At 51.4% G+C, this 19929-nt stretch overlaps 1 protein-coding gene across 1 annotated transcript in view; it reads left to right on the forward strand.

Annotated features, from left to right (window-relative positions):
* Positions 1-19929, forward strand: part of RYR1 (ryanodine receptor 1) — a 127174-nt gene that overhangs the window by 7308 nt on the left and 99937 nt on the right. Inside the window, 23 exon segments of the mRNA XM_023760566.1 lie at positions 490-594; positions 1583-1657; positions 1746-1824; positions 2173-2285; positions 2606-2699; positions 3802-3895; positions 4054-4128; positions 4617-4773; positions 4897-5061; positions 6692-6813; positions 7284-7479; positions 10364-10499; positions 10582-10677; positions 10762-10880; positions 11976-12109; positions 12587-12828; positions 13392-13584; positions 14518-14734; positions 15960-16064; positions 16288-16391; positions 16872-16955; positions 17661-17968; positions 18868-19070. Of these exon segments, the coding sequence (XP_023616334.1) occupies positions 490-594; positions 1583-1657; positions 1746-1824; positions 2173-2285; positions 2606-2699; positions 3802-3895; positions 4054-4128; positions 4617-4773; positions 4897-5061; positions 6692-6813; positions 7284-7479; positions 10364-10499; positions 10582-10677; positions 10762-10880; positions 11976-12109; positions 12587-12828; positions 13392-13584; positions 14518-14734; positions 15960-16064; positions 16288-16391; positions 16872-16955; positions 17661-17968; positions 18868-19070 (3216 nt within the window).

Genomic DNA, 19929 nt, shown 5'->3' on the forward strand with positions numbered 1-19929 from the left:
GCTAACAGGTGGGAGGCTGAGGGGATGACTACGGGTGCCCTCTTGTGAGTTTGAAGCAGTGTTCACAGTGTCCGGGCAGGAGGCAGGAACTGGGCTGCTCTGTGACAGCAGGAGGCGGGGCTCCCTCTGGGGTTGGAGAGATCTGAGTTACCTGCAGGGGAAGCGGAGGCGCCCTGGAGTTGGGCGGATGCAGTGTGTCTGAGGATGGAGGCATCTTCGGAGATTAGGTGGGGTGTGGGGTGCCTGAGCAGGAGGGTAGCGTGGAAGCTTCTGTGGGGTTCAGATGGGGTTCAGATGTTTGAGGGAGGAGGCACAGCAGAGGTGTTTTCTGTGATATTGGTGAGGATTCAGGGTGTCTGAAGCAGGAGGCAGAGGGCAGGGCTTCTTGGAGGGTTGGGGTCGAGTCTGGGTCTCCGTATTTAGAGGGGCAAAGGGTGCGCCGGATCTTTGGGCCTGCAGGCCCTCTGCTCACATCTCACCCCCCTCCAGAACGTGCCCCCCGATCTGGCCATCTGTTGCTTTGTCCTGGAGCAGTCGCTGTCCGTCCGAGCCCTGCAGGAGATGCTGGCCAACACTGTGGAGGCCGGCGTGGAGGTGAGGCTCCCCCTGAGCCGATGGGTGGCCAGGGTGGGTGGGAGGACATTCATTTACCATCTGCTCTTCTTCCTCTTTCTGACCCACCCCCACAGGCCCTCAATTTGGATAAGTGGGTAGGTCTGGCCTTGGGTGTCACCTGTCCTTCCCACCTCTTTTGAGCCCGGGTCTGCCTCTTGGGCTCACATCCTGCATATGAGGCTGGGGCTGTGGACCCCAGAACAGGCCAGGAAAGAAGGAAGGAAGGAAGGGAATGGGGGCTTCTGGACCCCCTGTTCCCACTGCCTGCTACTTCCTCCTTTTTCCCTTCCTTTTCCTGACCCTGATCCCAGCTCTTCTCCGCATGGGACCTCTCCCCTCACCTCTCTTATCCCAGGTGTGGGTCCCCTCCAGTCCAGGAGTGGCTCCGCCATGTGATCATGAGGCCCCATCACATGGCCCCCTCAGAGCATGGGCATGTAAGAGCTGGGATGGAAGGCCTGGTGCCATCGAATGACGGGGTGTCACCCCTCAAGCGGGGTGGAGTCTCCTTGTGGCAGCACAGGGCAAGTCTCTGCGGGTGTTGTTCAAATCTTTATCAACTGGCAGGACTGTACCAGTGCACACCAGCTGCTGCCAGCCATGATGCGACAGGTTAGAGTAGAAGGAGCTGAGGTCCATGGAACATGAGATGCTGGGCCTTCCTGGAGTGTCCTCGGTACCTGGAGGAGGGGTCCAGCCTCCCCGAGTGACTCTTGGCAGGGAGGACAGAGTGGGCTCTGGGGAATATAAAACACTCTGTCCACAGGCTTCTCAGAGACAGAGCCCCCACTCCCATGGGTAGGGAAACTGAGTCAGATAATCTGCTACTGGTCTGAGCTGAGGCTTCCTTGCATCCAGGCGTGAGCATGGTATTTAATGGGGATCCTATTCCCACCTGGGATAGGCCAGATGTATTGGGGGTCTGTTCTCACTCTGTGCCCTCCTCCCTCCCCCACACCCCCTGTAGTCATCCCAGGGCGGGGGACACAGGACACTCCTGTATGGCCATGCCATCCTGCTCCGACATGCACACAGCAGCATGGTGAGTGCACCAGTGAGAGGGCAAGGGCAGGGGGCAGGGAGTGCAGTGGCTTCCAGGAAGGAGCTGACCCCCCCGTCTATGATCCTAGTATCTGAGCTGCCTCACTACTTCCCGCTCCATGACCGACAAGCTGGCCTTCGACGTGGGACTGCAGGAGGATGCAACAGGTGGAGGGGCTGGAGGGGGCAGGGTGTGATAGGGACAGGACAGGCAGGAAGTTGGGGTGCAGACCTACAGAATTATAGGGGTAGACATGGAAATGCTCTAGGGGTAACAATGAGGACTTTAGGGCAGAGAGTCTCTGGGTGCAAATGGACAAATTTGGATGGGGAGACTTGGGCAAGCATGGGGGAATCGTAGGCAGAGGGTCTGAGGGCAGGAAGGGGGAACTGAGGCAGAGAGTTGGTGGCAGCAGTAGGAGAATTTGGGGCAGAAGGCTTGGAAGGCTCAGGACTGGGAAGACCTTGGGAAGAGAATTCTGGGCAGCCATCATCCTGAGAACCCTGCCCCCATAGGAGAAGCCTGTTGGTGGACGATGCACCCAGCCTCCAAGCAGAGGTCCGAAGGAGAAAAGGTTCGAGTTGGGGATGACCTCATCCTCGTTAGTGTCTCCTCTGAGCGCTACCTGGTGAGCAACCCCACCCCCCTCGTGGCTACTACTGCCTCCAGGGCTGGAGGCACGTGGGATCCACCCCATCTCCTTATCACTGGTTAGCCTGGTCTCTGGCCCCAAGGTCCTGACTCCCAATTTCCAGTTTCCTGACTCCCAATTCCTGGTTTCTGACACCCCATCTCCTGACTCGATCATGGTTTCCTGATCTGTGACCTCTAATGTTCTGTCTCTCATCTGCCGGTTTCCTGGCTTCCACCTCTGGGTTTTGGCTTCTGCCTCTGGAACTATTGGCCCATCACCACTGTCTCTGACCATCACCTCCTGGTTGCCTTCAGCACTTGTCAACAGCCAGTGGGGAGCTCCAAGTTGATGCCTCCTTCATGCAAACATTGTGGAACATGAACCCCATCTCCTCTGGCTGTGAAGAGGGTGAGGACTCCCATAATTCCGGACCCTAAACTGAGAGCCCCAACATAGACTTCCCACATTGCCGCTCAGATATACCCAAACACAACCTCGTAAACTCAAACCCCAAACTATGACCCTCACACTTAGATATCCAACTGACCCCAAATCTAGAACTCAGGATCAGACTCCCAAACTCAGACCCAGAGTATTGGTCCCCAAAGCTGACATGCCTAATTCAGGTCTTGAAGGCCAGACTCCTAAACTCAGATTTAAGCTTAGAACATCAAATTTGGAGCTTATTCTCAACCCTAAGCCTCAGATGACAAGCACAGATAGCATGTGACCTCAACCCCCAAACCCAGACCCCAAAATTCAAACCCTGATCCCCAAACCAAAACCCCTCACTCAGACTCTAAACCTTAGCTAACCAACCTCAGACCTCCACTTTAACTTCATATCTCCAAAATCATCTCCCAGATTCAGACCCCCATGCTAAGACCCCAAAGCATGGTCCCCAACTTTGACTCTAACTCTCACACCCCAAACCTCAGAGCCCTAAGCCAGACTCAAGCTGAGACTCAAAGGACAGATTCCAAAACTCAGGCCTGAAGTTTGAATCTCAGACTCACCAACTTCCAATTGCAAAGCTCAGACTTCAAAACCTAAACTATAACTTCAGACCCTAAACCTCAGCTACCAGCCTCAGACCTTCAAAATCACACTTAAAATTCAGATCCCAACTTCAGAGCCAACCCTCAAACTTCTAAGACCAAACCCCAGGCCAAACCCTGGAACTTGGACCCCAATATCAGGGAGCATGAGACCCAAATCTCTAACCCCAATCTCAAATATCCAAACTCAGACCCCAGCTCTGCACATCCAGACCCTCAAACTTAGATCCCCAACCTGAGACCCCAAATCACATACCTCCACTTCAGACTTCAAACTTAGCCTAAATCTCAGACTCCACTTCATATCCAGAAACTCGATCTTTAACTGCAGACCCCCAACCCAGGCCCCAGCCTCCCACGGGGGTTAAACAGGCCCCTGGATTCCCCTTTGGCTCCCAGGTTTGTCTGGAGCACCAGCCCCACAGTGATCATCTTTCCTTGCTCATCTGCAGGCTGTGTGACCGGGGGCCATGTCCTCCGCCTCTTTCATGGACACATGGATGAGTGTCTGACCATTTCCCCTGCTGACAGTGATGACCAGCGCAGGTCTGGATGGGGGACAAGAGGGCATGGGGTTTCAGGGTGGGGGCAGGGAGGAGTGCAAAGGTCAGTTGGGGGGCTGGGGCCCTATGGGAAGGGTTAGGGATCAGATTCTGGGGGACTGGAACCTGAACCCCTGACCTCACTCTCTCCCACGTCCCCAGGCTTGTCCACTATGAGGGGGGAGCTGTGTGTACCCACGCCCGCTCCCTCTGGAGATTGGAGCCTCTGAGAATCAGGTGGGGGCATTGGGTTGAGCTGGGGGAGGGGACTGGGTCTGGGGGGGCGGGTCTGGAAGGGACAAGAGGGAAAAACTGAGGAAGAGACTGGAGGGTTTTGAGGGGAAATCTGGGGAGCCCAAGAGAGCAATGAAGTCCTCAGGGTCCTAGAATTCTGGAGGAAAAGGAGGCCTTGGGGGTTGTGGGGGTGCTGAGGGAGAGGTCAGAGGGTTCTGAGTGAAAATGTGGGGAGTGGAGAGGGATAAGATGACAGGTCTGGGAAAACTGGGGGCACTAAAGACATCTGGGGAGCCAAGAAGAAGCTGTGAAGGCCCGAGAGGAGATTATTAGGGTTCCTGAAGGGGGACAGGGGTTTCTAAGAAAGATTTGAGGAAAGTTTGGGGCATCCTGGAAGGGGGCTTGGGGCTTGAGGAGGTTTGAACTAAGACCATGGTCTCCATGGGAGGATCGGGGCTGGTCTCTGACCATCTTGCCCTCACCGTCCACAGCTGGAGTGGGAGCCACCTTCGCTGGGGCCAGCCGCTTCGCATCCGCCATGTCACCACGGGGCGGTACTTGGCACTCACTGAGGACCAGGGTCTGGTGGTGGTTGATGCCAGCAAGGCCCACACCAAGGCCACCTCCTTCTGCTTCCGCATCTCCAAGGTCGGTGGGGTCAGAGTGCCCTCTCTCACCTGGAGCCCCAAATTCCACCCCAGCAGTCTCTCAGTGGGGCTCCCCTACTAACTGCACAGCAGAGGAGCTAACCTCTGTCCCCTGCCCCTGCAGGAGAAGCTGGATGTGGCCCCCAAGCGGGACGTGGAAGGCATGGGTCCCCCTGAGATCAAGTATGGGGAGTCGCTGTGTTTTGTGCAGCATGTGGCCTCAGGCCTGTGGCTCACCTATGCTGCTCCGGACCCCAAGGCTCTGCGGCTCGGAGTGCTCAAGAAGAAGGTGGGCACCTGGCAAGGAGAGGAAGGAGACTGGGGGGTGGGGGGAGGGTTCATGCTTGAGCCTTCAGGAGTTTGAAGATGGGATGAGAGAAATATGCAGGCTGAGAGAGAAACTAAGATTGAGAAAGAGGAAAAAATGAAGAGAAATCTATATTGCTAATACATATGGAGAAGAAGAGAGAGTGAAATATAGATAGAGACAGGGAAAGGCAGAGATTAAAAAACTATGGAGACAGAAAAATAGAGAAAGACAGAGAGACAGAGATGGAAAAGACAGAGAGTGACAAGCAGACTGAGAATGACATTCAACAAATTAATGAGTATCCAAGTTGTTTTGGATGGATGTGTGTGTGTGTGTGTGTGTGTGTGTGTGTGTGTAAATATAGGCCAGCTATACAGACTTGTTCCCAGCCCTTCCCCTCGCGCCCCCCCCCCCCATTGCTCAGAAATGGTGAATAAACTGCTTTTAATGAAGTACATAGCTATATAACTGAAGAGTGGGAAAGCTACTTTTGACAGAGGGAAGAACATGTGTAAAGGCCCTAAGGTTGGAATGAGGTTGGTTTGTTGCAATAACAGAAAGAAAATCCAGTTTGGCCAGAGCAGAGTGAGTGAGGGCCAAGTAGAGGGGCAAGGTGAGGACAGAGAGGAGATGGGAGCAGATGGTGTAGGCCTTGTGGTAATGGGGAGGGTCCTGGCTTTTGCCTCTACCTTGCATGAGATGGAGCCACAGAGTGTTTTGGTTCCTTAGCTGCTTTCAGGAACAGATTGTGGGTGGTGGGATTTGGGGTGCAGAGCTGGAGTAGAAAGACCGGGAGAAGATTGCTGGGAGGGTATAGGTGGTAGATGACAGAGGACAGAACAGGGTGGGGACTGTGGAGTGGGGAAACATGGTGGATTCTGGTTGTATTTTGAGGGTTGAGCCAACAGGATTTTCTGACAGATTGGGTATCGGGACAAGAGAGATAGGGGTTGGGGTGATGCAATGATTTTTACCCTGAGCAACCAAAAGGATGGAAGTGCCATTAACCAAGTTAGGGACAGTCAAGTGTCAGCTCAGGAGGACAGGGATCTAAAGTTTTAGCTCCAATGTCTATAACAGCGTCACTCAATAAAGACTTGCTGAGTGGGAAGACTAGGGACGCACCTGTTTGCAAGAAGAACAAGGTTTGTAGTTGGAAGCATGAGTGGAGGATGATATTCACAGCCACAGGACTAGAGGTCAGCTCAGGGGAAAGCTGGCACTGTGATGGCCTTATTCACAGAAGGTGTCAGGCTTTCTGTCTGGGACATATTAAGTTTGGGGTGCTGCTATAGTGCTCCGATGGGGGAATGTTAAGGCATTAGTAGATACAAGTGGAGAGGGTCTGGCCTGGAGACAGACAAGAAAGAGACAGAGAAAGACAGAGAAGGAGAGACAGGGAAAATGAGACCAAAGTGTGCAATAGAGATAAGATCAAGAGAGGGAGAGAGAGAGAGAGAGAGAGAGAGAGAGAGAGAGAGAGAGAGAGATAAAGAGGGCTGGAAGGGGAGGACTGGCAGAGAGATTGGGTGGAGAAAGCAGGCAGCTTTGGGCGCTAGAATCTAGGGAGCAAGGCCCCCTCCTGACTTCTCTGTCCTCCGACCGCCAGGCCATGCTGCACCAGGAAGGCCACATGGATGACGCTCTGTCACTGACCCGCTGCCAGCAGGAGGAGTCCCAGGCTGCCCGCATGATCTACAGCACTGCTGGCCTGTACAACCAGTTCATCAAGTGAGCGATCTGCCCTCTCTGCCGGGTGCCAGGCCATACCTTGACCCCCATGCTCCTGGCGTTCAGGCACCTGACCCCGTGAATCTCTGCCTCTGACATCCACATCCCTGCCAACATCCACATGACCACTAACCCCTAAACTCGACCTTTATATACTTGGTCCCTAATCTGACTGAGCGTTTCTGACCATCACCTTTCAAACCCCTGACGCCCAGACCCTTGACCCTGGACCTCCCAACTCCGACTCCTGTTTCCACCATCCCTGTGCCTACACAGGCATGAGTCCTAGTTCCAGCTCTGCCCTTGGCCACGCATAACCTCCGGCCAAGGCCCTTCCTCGTCTTTCTGCATATCCGTCTCCCTCTCTGTTAATAGGTGTGTCTGTGGGAGTCCTGCAGGGCGGGGGTGGGGGGACTCCCGCACCCATGGTCGGCACTCGGCCCCTGGCGAACGAGTGCGCGATCCCACAGGGGCCTGGACAGCTTCAGCGGGAAGCCGCGGGGCTCGGGGCCGCCGGCTGGCACCGCGCTGCCCATCGAGGGCGTCGTCCTGAGCCTGCAGGACCTCATCGGCTACTTCGAGCCGCCCTCCGAGGAGCTGCAGCACGAGGAGAAGCAAAGCAAGCTGCGCAGCCTGCGCAACCGGCAGAGCCTCTTCCAAGAGGAGGTGCGGGCGCGGGGCGGGCCTGCGGTCCGGCCGGAGGGCGGGCGGGGCCTCGAGGGCGAGGTCTCCGGCGGAGCGAGGGCGGGTCCGTGCGAGCGGGAGGGAACCCGTGGAGTGAGGGGCCGACCTTGTTCCCTCACCGGGAAGGAGGGGCCGGGCCCTGGGGAAGGCCTGAGGAGTCCGAGGATAAACGCCCAGGGGCTGCGGACTCAGGGGTGGTGTCTGTGGGGACGCAGCCTGTGGGGTGAGAGGACGGAACCGGTGGGGCGTGGGGGCCGAGCAGGGGCAGAGGTGGGTCTTTGGGAGACTGGGAGGGCAGTTAGGGCGAAAACTCAGATGGGGTCGGGGCTAGGAGTTTGGGTTATGGGAGCCCGAGGGGAGGAGCTGTGGGGTCTGAGTGGGAAGGGCTGAGCACAGTTGGAAGAGGGGGCTGGACCAAGGTGGGCGTCTGATACATGGTGATGGGGATGCATGTTCATTCAAAGGTTGACAACTTGGTCCCCTCCTCTCCAGGGGTTCCCAGTCTGATGGGGGAGGCAGACATAGAAATGATAATAGTAACAATAACAAAACTTACTTATGGAGTAGTTAGTATATGCAGTCCTTGAACAGGGCCAGTAAATAATAGATGCTATATAAAAGTGTTAGTGGTTATTTTACCTTGAATTTAGCCCTCACTGTGTATTAAGAACACTATGTACATGACATCCTCTAATAACTCCATGGGGGATTGTAATTCCCATATTACAGATGGGTCTCTGAAGGGCAACAAATATGCCAGGGGATATGGCTGTCAACAAAACAGACAAAATGCCCGTTTTTACGGAGTTGACGTGGGAGGAGGATAGATGATCAATAAAATAAAAAAATTATTCTTTGGCCAAGTAGCTCAGTTGGTTAGAGCATCATCCCGATACACCAAGGTTATGGGTTTAATCCCCAGGCTGGGCACATATAAGAATCAATCAATCAATACATAAGTGGAACAACAAATTGATGTGTTTTTCCTTCTCTCTCCCTTCCTCTCTAAAATAAATAAACACATAAAATAAAAATTTTATATGGTATGGTGGCAAGGGCTAAGGAGAAAAATAAAGCAGGGCAGCAGTAGGCAGTGCTGGGAGTGGTGCAATTTAAAATTCAGTAGAATGCTCAAGGCGGGTGACCTGAGCGAAGGGAGGCAGCCATATGCATACCTGGAGGAGCTAGTGGCAGAGCCAGTCTAGGTGACTCCAGCCTGGTTATGCTCTGAACCACATGCACTGCCTCTCTTACTAGTGCGATGGGCCCCAGGATATAGATAAAACAGTTGTCATAGTAGCATTACTGGTAACAGCCTAACACTAGAAACAGCTCAAATATCCACCACTAGAATGGATCCACAAATGTGTCATATCCATAAAATGGATATGGATACACTCAGCAATGCAAAGGAACAAACCAAACGATAGTCAGATGCAACAATGTTCTTGCATCTTAAACTATAACATTGAGCAAAATAATCCATGTACAAAAGAATACTTTCTGTATATTCCAAGTTCAGGCAAAAGTCAATTAAAAAATTAAGGAAAAGATTTTCATAAAAGTCAGGATGATGGTTTATTCCTAGCAGCAAGGGTTGTGTAATCAGAAAGGGCATCCAGGCGACTCCTGGCTGGCTGGCAATGTTCTCTTTCTTGACCTGGGTCATGGTGCCATAGCTATTCTTGATATTGGTTTGGTAAAACATATACTTTGGTCTTTGTTATTCACAGATTCTGTATTTTCAATTTGCCTACCTGCTAAAGTTTATTTGTATTACCCTAATCAGTACTAGAGCACACGTGTGGCCTTGTGCAGTGGTAAGAAATTTCAGTCACATGTAGCCAGCTGAGGTGGAACAAGGCCATGCTCCGCTTTCATCTCCTTTTTTTTAAAAATCCTCACTCCAGGATATATTTTTTTAAACTGATTTTGACAGAGAGAGGGAGAGAGGGAGAGAGGGAGAGAAACATCTATTGCTCCAACCAACTAAGCCACACTGTCGAGGGCACACTCTGTTTTCTTGTTTCACGTCTCATGTTATAAACAAGTGTCCTTTTTGTCACATATTTGGTGCCATATTTTTTTGCATTTTTGTTGATTTTGCTGCTTAAAATGGGCCCTAAGTGTAGTGTTGAAGCACAAGAAATCTGGGAGGTGCCTTACTGAGAAAATACATATTAGATGAGCTTCATTCAGGAATGAGTTATTGTTGATTCTTAATGTTAATGAATCAATAATATATATTAAATCAGTGTTTTTAAACAGAAATGCACATAAAACAGAGTGTATATTGGTTGATTGATGAAATTGTTGTGACTAAATAGAGGAACTGCCTGTGTTTCCCCTGGGAGTCATGGTTCGGGATTCTCTAACTCAGTGTTCATAGGGACGTTACAGAACTTAAATATCATGAGTAACAATTGACTGTATATGTTTTATTTGCTTTTCTATGTGTCTGTTATAATTCACAATAAAAAAGACAGAAGATTAAAATGTAAAACAACAACACAGTCTCTCTGATGGTCAGTGTGGAGAGTGAACTGGGCCAACTGGGACCAGGAATGGGGTGCTTGGAAGTGAAAAGGATGGAAAGAAAACTGTGGGAAAGAGAAGCACAAATTCAGCCCTGAGGCTTATAAGGCTGTATTATGTTGGGGACAGAGACACAGAAGACAGGACTGATCTGGGGAGCCAAGAAGGAGAGGGGGGTGATGGGAGTGAAGGGGGACATGAGCTATTCGTGCTGGTGTAGACCTGGGAACTAACAGTCACTAGCTGTTGAAACGTAAATTAGTAAATCCAAGAAAAGCAAGGAAGGGAGGACTTGGAACTCCTGTGGTGACCCTTGTTTTCCCCACCTCAGGGGATGCTCTCCCTGGTCCTGAATTGCATTGACCGCCTAAATGTCTACACCACCGCTGCTCACTTCGCAGAATTTGCCGGGGAGGAGGCAGCCGAGTCCTGGAAAGAGATTGTGAACCTGCTCTACGAACTCCTGGGTAAAGGGGCCTAGTTATGACTTCCCCTGGAACTCCACAGGTCCCCAGTACTGTTGGGTCTAACCCATCTCTCCACCTTCAGCCTCTCTGATCCGTGGCAATCGTACCAATTGTGCCCTCTTCTCCAACAATTTGGATTGGTTGGTCAGCAAGCTGGATAGGCTGGAAGCCTCATCTGGTAGGAGAGCTCATGGGAAGAGACAGGGGTTTGGGGGAGGGAAGGGCCACAGCCACCTCACCTCACATTCTGCTAACCGTGCAGGAATCCTAGAGGTGCTGTACTGTGTCCTGATTGAGAGTCCTGAAGTCTTAAATATCATCCAAGAGAACCACATCAAGTCCATCATCTCCCTTCTGGACAAGCATGGGAGGAACCACAAGGTTAGCCCTCACCCCTGACTTCTCATCCCCTTGACTCTGAACCCTGGCCCCATGGCCCCAGAACTCTCCACTACCCTCACTCTCCTCCCCCATCGTATCTCTTACCTGGATTCCTCTTCCATATGCTTTCATCTTTTTAAAAAATATACTTTATTTTTGTTGATTTCAGAGAAGAAGAGAGAGGGAGAGAGAGAGAGAAACATCAATGATGAAAGAGAACCATTTATCAGATGCCTCCTGCACACCCCCTACTGAGAATTGAGCCCACAACCCGGACATGTGCCCTTGACTGGAATCGAACGCGGGACCCTTCAGTCCCCATGCCGACACTCTATCCACTGAGACAAACTGGCTATGGCCCATATGCTTCCATTTTAACATAAGGCCTCTAACTCATGGCTCTGAAATGAATTCTGGGCCAGACATGTGCTTCATTTGATCTATAAAATGCTTTTTAAATTTTTTATAATTTTTCAATTTTATAGTCTTTGGTGCAGTGCATACACACTCTCCACTTTGCCACAGGTCCTACCTGCATTATTTCTAACCACATCACAGATTTACATTACCCGTCTGGGAACTCACAGTCAATAGTTGTTGAAGAAATATAAATTAGTAAATCCAAGAAAGGCAAGGAAGGGAGGGCCTGGGACTCCTGTGGTGCCCCCTTGATTTTCCCACCTCAGGGGATGCTCTCCCTGGTCCTGAATTGCATTGACCGCCTAAATGTCTACACCACCGCTGCTCACTTCACAGAATTTGCTGGGGTGGAGGCAGACACTAGTTTGCAACCCCTGCCAATCTCAAATCTCACCCTGACCCCTGCACTCTCTCCCTAATATAGCCCTTTCTCTCTTTCCCTGACCTTTTCCTTCTAATATCTTACTTCAGACACTCATTTTTTACATTGCTGATGCTTTATCCCAACTCATATGGCCCCTACCGTCTCACCTGACCTTTCTGTTTCTCTGTGACCCCGGATATCCCACTTTCTCTACTTCCTCTCAGTCAAAATGTCCGTTACCTATTCTGACATACCACCCTTGGATTCCTGCCCTGGTGCCTTACATCATGATCTCTGACCTTGACCTCCAGGTGCTGGACGTGCTGTGTTCCCTGTGTGTGTGTAATGGCGTGGCTGTGCGCTCCAATCAAGATCTCATTACCGAGAACTTGCTCCCTGGCCGTGAGCTTCTGCTGCAGACAAACCTCATCAACTATGTCACCAGGTCTGACCCCTAACACCTGAACCGACCCTGACCTCACCCTGACTAAGAGACTCTACACCATGTGGCTGTCTCTTCCTCTGTCTCCCACCCTGGACTTAACACCTGGTCCTCACAGTTGTCTGCTCTTGCCCCAGCTCACCTGGCTCTCCACTCTTGTCCTCTGTCCCTTCTCCATTTCTGCATCGGTCTTTTCCTTTCACTCTCTGTTTCTGTCTCTCTCTATTTCTCCTCCACATCTTTCCCCCATCTCTCCCTTCTCTCTGTCTTTGGTGTCTCTCTGTCTGTTTCTGTCTCTGCTTGTTCTCCCTTTGTCTGTTCGTATTCCCTGCCTTCATGCCTCTGCTTCTCTGTTTTTCCTGTGTATATATCTCTTTTTCTGTCTCTGTCTCTTTGCCTCTCTCCCTCCACCCCTGCAATAACCTGGCTCTCCTCTCCACCTCTCCTTCATCCCCCACTCTTTTCCCCTCTCTCCTACAGCATCCGCCCCAACATCTTTGTGGGCCGAGCAGAGGGCTCTACACAGTACGGAAAATGGTACTTTGAGGTGATGGTGGACGAAGTGACTCCATTCCTGACAGCTCAGGCCACCCACCTGCGGGTGGGCTGGGCCCTCACTGAGGGCTACAGCCCTTACCCTGGGGGTGGCGAGGGCTGGGGCGGCAACGGGGTTGGCGATGACCTCTATTCCTACGGCTTCGATGGGCTGCATCTCTGGACAGGTATCTGAACCCTTCTGGGGGATGACCAACCCTGACCATTGACCCTAGAGTTTCCAAGCCTCTCACCGCACACCTTAGAGTTCTTAGAATCCTGACCCCCCAAAACAGGCCAACTTTTGATTCTTTACTCCTCATTTATCATGACCCTCTACCTAGAGGTTCCAGAATCCTGTCCCTAACACATTTCTTCATAGCCTCCAGAACTAGAGATCCCAGAAAACTTCTCAGATTATTATGATCTCTGATTTTGAATTCTGACTCAAAACTTGGTGAATTCAAGTTCCTCCCCCCATCTGTCATCTTCAAGACTGACTTGTCAGCTTAGGTAAAGGTCCCAAATCCTAACTCCAGAAAGACTTTAATCTCTGACCCCACAGCTTTAAGGGTCCTAACCTCAGGGGAGCCTTGATCTCTGCCTGTTGCAGAGCTACAGGAACACTTGACTTTAGAGTTTCCAGGATCCAAACTCCATAAGATCCTCTAATATCCGCCCCTTGTCTCTTGAGATCATTGGTCCCATGGGGCCTCTGATTTCTGACCCCTCCCTGGTGACCCTGGTGCAGGACACGTGGCACGCCCAGTGACTTCCCCAGGTCAGCACCTCCTGGCCCCAGAGGATGTGGTCAGCTGCTGCCTGGACCTCAGTGTTCCATCCATCTCCTTCCGCATCAATGGCTGTCCCGTACAGGGCGTCTTCGAGGCCTTCAACCTTGATGGGCTCTTCTTCCCTGTCGTCAGCTTCTCAGCTGGTGTAAAGTAAGGACTTGCCCCTGTCCCCTTGTCAGCCCCCAGACCTGGGACTGTCCTGAGACAGCTTCTCCAAACACTGCCAACACCCAGCAGCTCATCTTCAAGACTGACTTGTCAGACCCTTAGGTAAAGGTCCCAATGACCTCTACATGACCCCAGACACTTTCAGTGTCCTCCCAATGACCTTAGCTTCTCCCCAACTCCAGGTTCTTTTTGTGACCTTCAAGTGTCCCCAAAATTTCCCAGTGACCTGCTAAAAACTTCAGACTCTTAAATTACCTCAGACTGTCCCAATGACTCTATGCTATTCCAGTGACCTCCAAATGACTCCAGAATATGATGATGATCTTTTAATGACCCCAAAACCTCCCAATAAATCCGCAATGACCTTGGACATTCCTGATGACTCCATACTCTTAAAAACTTCTCAGTGACTCCAACATCTGTCAATGACCTTTCAATCGATTAATCTCCCACTGACCCTGGAGTGACCGCACATATTTCAAAGACCTCTCAATTAGTCAGCCTTTTCCCAATGATCCCCAAGCTCTGTGAATGACTTCCCATTCAGGGGCAATTATGGTTATCTCATAGTTACACCAGATTCTCAGTGACTCCCAAATGACCTTCTTGGTCTCCCAAAAACCTTCCAATATCTCCAAATGCTCTGTTGACCACGAGCCTCCAAAAGACGTTCTGTGACCTTACATTGACTCTCTAAGGACCCCACACTTTCCTTCTTTGACTTTCCAATGATTCCCATTGACCTCAGACATTCTTTTCGACTTTAGAATATCCTTTCTGACTCCTTGTTAACCTTTATCATCCTTTGACTGCCCAGTGATCTCAAGTCTCCCCAAAACCTTCCACCAACCCTAGGATTGCTCCCTTACTGCTACTGAGCACAGACTCTCCCCTGTAACCTCACTCTCCCATCAGGGTACGGTTCCTTCTTGGTGGCCGACATGGTGAATTCAAGTTCCTCCCCCCACCTGGCTATGCCCCATGCCATGAGGCTGTGCTGCCGAGAGAGCGACTCCATCTGGAACCCATCAAGGAGTATCGGCGGGAAGGACCCCGGGGGCCCCACTTGGTGGGCCCAAGCCGCTGCCTTTCACACACCGACTTTGTGCCCTGCCCCGTGGACACTGTCCAGGTAATGCCTGTCCTGCAGGAGTTTCCCAGTGAGGCAGACTCCCTTAGGAGTCAGGGAGGTGGGGAGCTGAGCTGGAAGTTAGGAATCTTGTTTAATAGAGAGGGGAACTAAAGTAGAGAGGAGGAGGCAAAGGACTCTCAAGGCAGACTCCCCATTTCAGGGAGTCCTCACTATAGCCCCCTAAGGAAATGACTATTATTATCCCCAATTTACAGATGTGGGAAAAGAGGCCCAGACAAGTGAAACAATCTGTGCAAGTCACACTGCTGATGTGAACCCAAGCAGTGTGATTCCAAAGCCTGTGATCTGATCCACTACTCTTATCCCAACCTGAACGCCCCACCTTCCCTCCAGGCATGTCCGTGTAGCAGGGGATTTAAGTAGTGTTCAAGAGACTCACCATGCTCTGGCCAGTGTGGCTTAGTTGGTTGGAGCATTGTCCCATATACCAAAAGGTCGTGGGTTAAATCCCTGGTCAGGGCACGTACCTGGTTGCAGGTTCAATCCCCATTGTTGTGAAGAGTGGATAAATTAATAAATGCAAAGTGCTTAGCACATTCCTGAGTAAATAGTAAGTACTCAATATAGTTTCTGTTAGTAGTAGTCATGGTAATATTATTTCAGGGATGAACTTTCTATTCCCCTGTAGCCAGGCCAGAGCCCTGGGCCTCCTTCTTGATCTCTCCCTCCCCAAGCTAGACATCCTCATCCCCTTCCCTCTCCTCCCCACAGCCCACCCTGGGTCAACTATCTCCTGCCCGGAGAACAGCAACAATATAAATATTTATTAGGCACCTACCATGTGCCAGACATTTAGATAAATTACATACATTTAATAATTTATGGAAGTGATTTCACTGAATCCTTATGAGGTATTCATTCAGCAAACATTTCCCAAGCATCTCCTCTGGGCCTGGCTCTGGACTGGGCAGGCCTGGGAAAATGGCAGAAACTGAGGAAGCCCAGGTTCTGTCCTCACGGAGCTTCCAGGACATGGGAGAGACAGACCCATTCCCAGACGATCCCTTAATTCTGATGATGCTAAGTCCTTACTTGGCTGGTGCCAATCCTGGAGTCAGGTCATGGAGATGAGGAGCAGAGCTTGGAATAGCAGAAAAGGTCAGAAGAGCATGCTGGGGGAAACAGCTTGCACATGTTGTCTGGAAGAGGGGTTACAGTGCAAGCTGGAGAGAACTCAGGGGCTCACGGACGTCTTCTGCCCCAGATTGTCCTGCCTCCCCATCTGGAGCGGATTCGGGAGAAGCTGGCAGAGAATATCCATGAACTCTGGGCTCTGACTCGCATTGAGCAGGGCTGGACCTATGGCCCGGTAAGTGACTACCTGCAGCATCAGGCTGGACTTGCTGCAGAGGGGGGCATGGCTCACATGGGAGGGGCCAGTGGCTGAGAGAAGGGCCTTTACAACATAGGGCGAGGGGGGTGTCCTTGGGTTTCCAGTGGCAGAACTAAGGGTGGGAGGCCAGTGGGCACAGTCTGGGAATGTTGGGGGAAGGGAAGAGGGAACCCAGAACTTGACCCTGTGATTTCTCCAGGTTCGGGATGACAATAAGAGGCTGCACCCATGTCTTGTGAACTTCCACAGCCTACCAGAGCCTGAGAGGAATTACAACCTGCAGATGTCGGGGGAGACACTCAAGTGAGGGGGGTCCCGTGGAGCAGGGGCTGGGCCTGATTACTGGTGGGGAGGAGGGCAAGGGGAAACAGGGAGAGTGAAACAGAGACTGAGAGAGAGGGGAAAATGGCAAAAGAAACAGAGAGAGAGAGAGAGAGAGAGAGAGAGGCAGAAACTGACATAGGGCAAGAAAGAGAGATAGAGGCAGAAGGCAAGATAATCAAGAAGAGATAGACAGACAGACAGACAGAAACAGAGAGAGGGACAGAAAGAGGCAGAGGGGAAAATGGACAGTCAAGAGATACAGAGAAAGAAACAGGGAAAGACAGGAGTCAGAGAGACAGAGACTAAGACAGAGAGGTGGGAACAAAAACACCCAAGAGGCTGGGGAAAAGATACGAAGAGAGCTGGAGACCTAGAGACGGAGGCAACAGGGGCTGCAGGAGAGGGACACGGGGCAGGGGACTAGGTGGGGTGACCCTGTACCCCCGCCCTCCACCCCAGGACTCTGCTGGCTCTGGGCTGCCACGTGGGCATGGCAGACGAGAAGGCGGAGGACAACCTGAAGAAGACAAAACTCCCGAAGACGTGAGTGTGGGTGGCCTGGGTCCCACTGGGGAATAGAGTATGGGGCTGGCATGACTGAGGGATCTTGTGGGGAGACTGGGATCAGAGAAGAAAGGGCCATGGGTTGAAGATCATAGGCTCAGGGGTCAGGGTTCTGCAGTCAGTGGTGAGTGTCTTGGGAGGTGTCAGGATTTTGGAGTTTAGGAGTTATAGAGGGAGAATAGAAGCATGTCGGGCCCCAGGGGTTATATTCAGAGGTTAGATCTCTAAGTTAGAGGTCAGGAATCAATGGAAAGAGGTGAGACGTTGTAAGGGATCCTAAAATTATAGGTGAGAGGTCCTGGGGATAGAGACCAGGGTTCAGAGGTCAAGGGCTCCAAGCTAGGAGTCTGGAGCAGAAGATCTTGGGGTTAGAGGTAAGAAACCTCAAAGTTAGAGGTGAGAGGTCAGAGCATTCCAAGGTTAGAGATGAGGCTCCCAGAATCAAGATAGAGTCAGAGAAGCCAGAGGTCAGTGAAATCAAAGCTTTTGCTAGGGTCACAGGATCCTGGGGTTAAAGGTCAAGCATCTCCAAGATTATTCAGGGAGTCATACAACCCTAATGTCAAAGATCAAAGGTCAGAAATTCCAAGATTCGTGGCCCCTGGGATCCTGGAGACAAGGATCAGTTCAGAGTCAGGGATCCCATAGCACTGAACTTATATACCGGTGCCACCACACCTGTAGGTATATGATGAGCAATGGGTACAAACCAGCGCCGCTGGACCTGAGCCACGTGCGGCTAACGCCAGCACAGACGACACTGGTGGACCGGCTGGCAGAGAATGGGCACAATGTGTGGGCCCGCGACCGTGTGGCCCAGGGCTGGAGCTACAGTGCTGTGCAGGACATCCCTGCACGCCGAAACCCTCGCCTGGTGCCCTACCGCCTGTTGGATGAGGCCACCAAGCGCAGCAACAGGGACAGCCTCTGCCAAGCTGTGCGCACCCTGCTGGGTTATGGCTACAACATTGAGCCGCCTGACCAGGAGCCCAGTGAGTGTTGACCTCTGGCCCCCAGCCCTGACCCCTGATCTCTGAGCCAACTCAACCTCTGAATGGGCTACATCTACAATACTGAACCCCTACCCCTAACTGTGACCTTTATTCTGACCCCAACCCTGAACTGGATCTTAACCACTGACCTTGACCTAATGCAAACTCTGCCTGGGCTATGACTGCATCACTGAGCCACCAGACCAGGAGCCCAGTGAGCACTGACCCTGACCCCAGACTCCAATCCCTGACCCCCAGATATGATCCTTAATCCCTAACCTCTGGACTATAGCTAATACATGGAGTCACCCAATCAAGATCTCAGAGACCCCTAACTTGACCCCTGACCCACTGCTTTCCTCTAATAGCAGCCTTGACCCCTAACCCTTATGGTCCCCAACCTTAAACTTCTCAACCCCTTGTCCCAACCCCAATTTCTATTTCCTCTCTGACCCTAACTCTTTCTCTCATGGGGTCATGGATACACATGTGGGGAAAGATGGGGACACTGTGGGGATGACCACTGCTTTGTCCCACATGCCCTGAACCTGACACCTTGATCCAGCTCTCAACACTTGATTCTAAACATCAACTTTAATCTTGATCCTTAGCCCCGGACTATCACCATGATTGACCTGACTTTCTCCCTCTATGTCTCTGTCAGTATCTCTTCTCTGAGAGCTCTGACTGCTAAAGACAGTAAGGGAGAAGTTTCACTCAGTAGGTCCCTTCTACCTTTCTTTGTCTAGTCCGAGATTCCCCAGTTCTTCTCCTCTAACACCAAACATTTGTCCCTCTTCTCCCAGCCTTACCTTCGCTGGTTTCTCCCACCATCCTCTCATTGTCTTTGTATCCACTCCGCATGCAGCATATTTGACTCTGCCTGGCCCCATTTGTAGGTCTGGTAGAGAGCCAGTCCCGTTGGGATCGAGTGCGCATCTTCCGGGCAGAGAAATCCTATGCGGTGCAGAGTGGTCGCTGGTACTTCGAGTTTGAGGCAGTCACCACAGGCGAGATGCGAGTGGGCTGGGCGAGGCCCGAGCTGCGGCCTGACGTGGAGTTGGGAGCTGATGAGCTGGCCTATGTCTTCAACGGGCATCGCGTGGGTAGTTCCCTGGGCTCCACTCTGCCATGTCCTGTAGTCCCTCCCACAGCTCATATACGTCAGCCCTGCCTCTATCCGTGCCCCACTCTCTCCACCCATCCCTACATCTACCTTACTACTCACCCATTCATCCACCCATCTATCCTTCCCTCTTTCTCTGTCCATACATATATCTACCCATGATCCATCTCTCTATCCAACTATCCATTCACAAATCCAACTCTCTATCCATCTAATTGTCTGTCCAGATAATCACTTAACCATTCACTTTTCCACCTTATTTATTTGTTAATTTAGCCACTCACCTATTTAATCAATTTGCAATTTCATTTATCCATTCATCTATTCAATAATTTAGTATGTGGAACCATTAAGTCATTTAAAAATATTATTTATTTAAGAGAGGAAGGGAGAGGAAGAGAGGGATAGAAACATCAATGATGAGAAAGAATCATTGATTAGCTGCCTCTTGCACACCCCACTCTGGGGATCGAGCTCACAACCCTGGCATGTGCCCTGACTGGGAATCAAACCATAACCTCCAGGTTCATAGGTCGACGCTCAACCACTGAGCCATGCCAGCCGGGCTCCATCAATTCATTTATTTATCCATCCAACAACTCATGTAATCATCCATTTATCTATTTGTCTATACTTTCTTCCTTCCCTGCATCAACGCATGGACTCAGTAGAGAACCTAAGCAGAAGGGAAGCAAAAGCATAAAAGCCCGCCCTTACATTCCAGGGGTCATGGATACACATGCGGGGAAAGATGGGGACACTGTGGGGATGACCACTGCTTTGTCCCACATGCCCTGAACCTGACACCTTGTAATGTGTATGTTTACATGTCTCT

Source organism: Myotis lucifugus, unplaced genomic scaffold, assembly GCF_000147115.1.
Source record: "Myotis lucifugus unplaced genomic scaffold, Myoluc2.0 scaffold_185, whole genome shotgun sequence".
NCBI lineage: Eukaryota > Metazoa > Chordata > Mammalia > Chiroptera > Vespertilionidae > Myotis > Myotis lucifugus.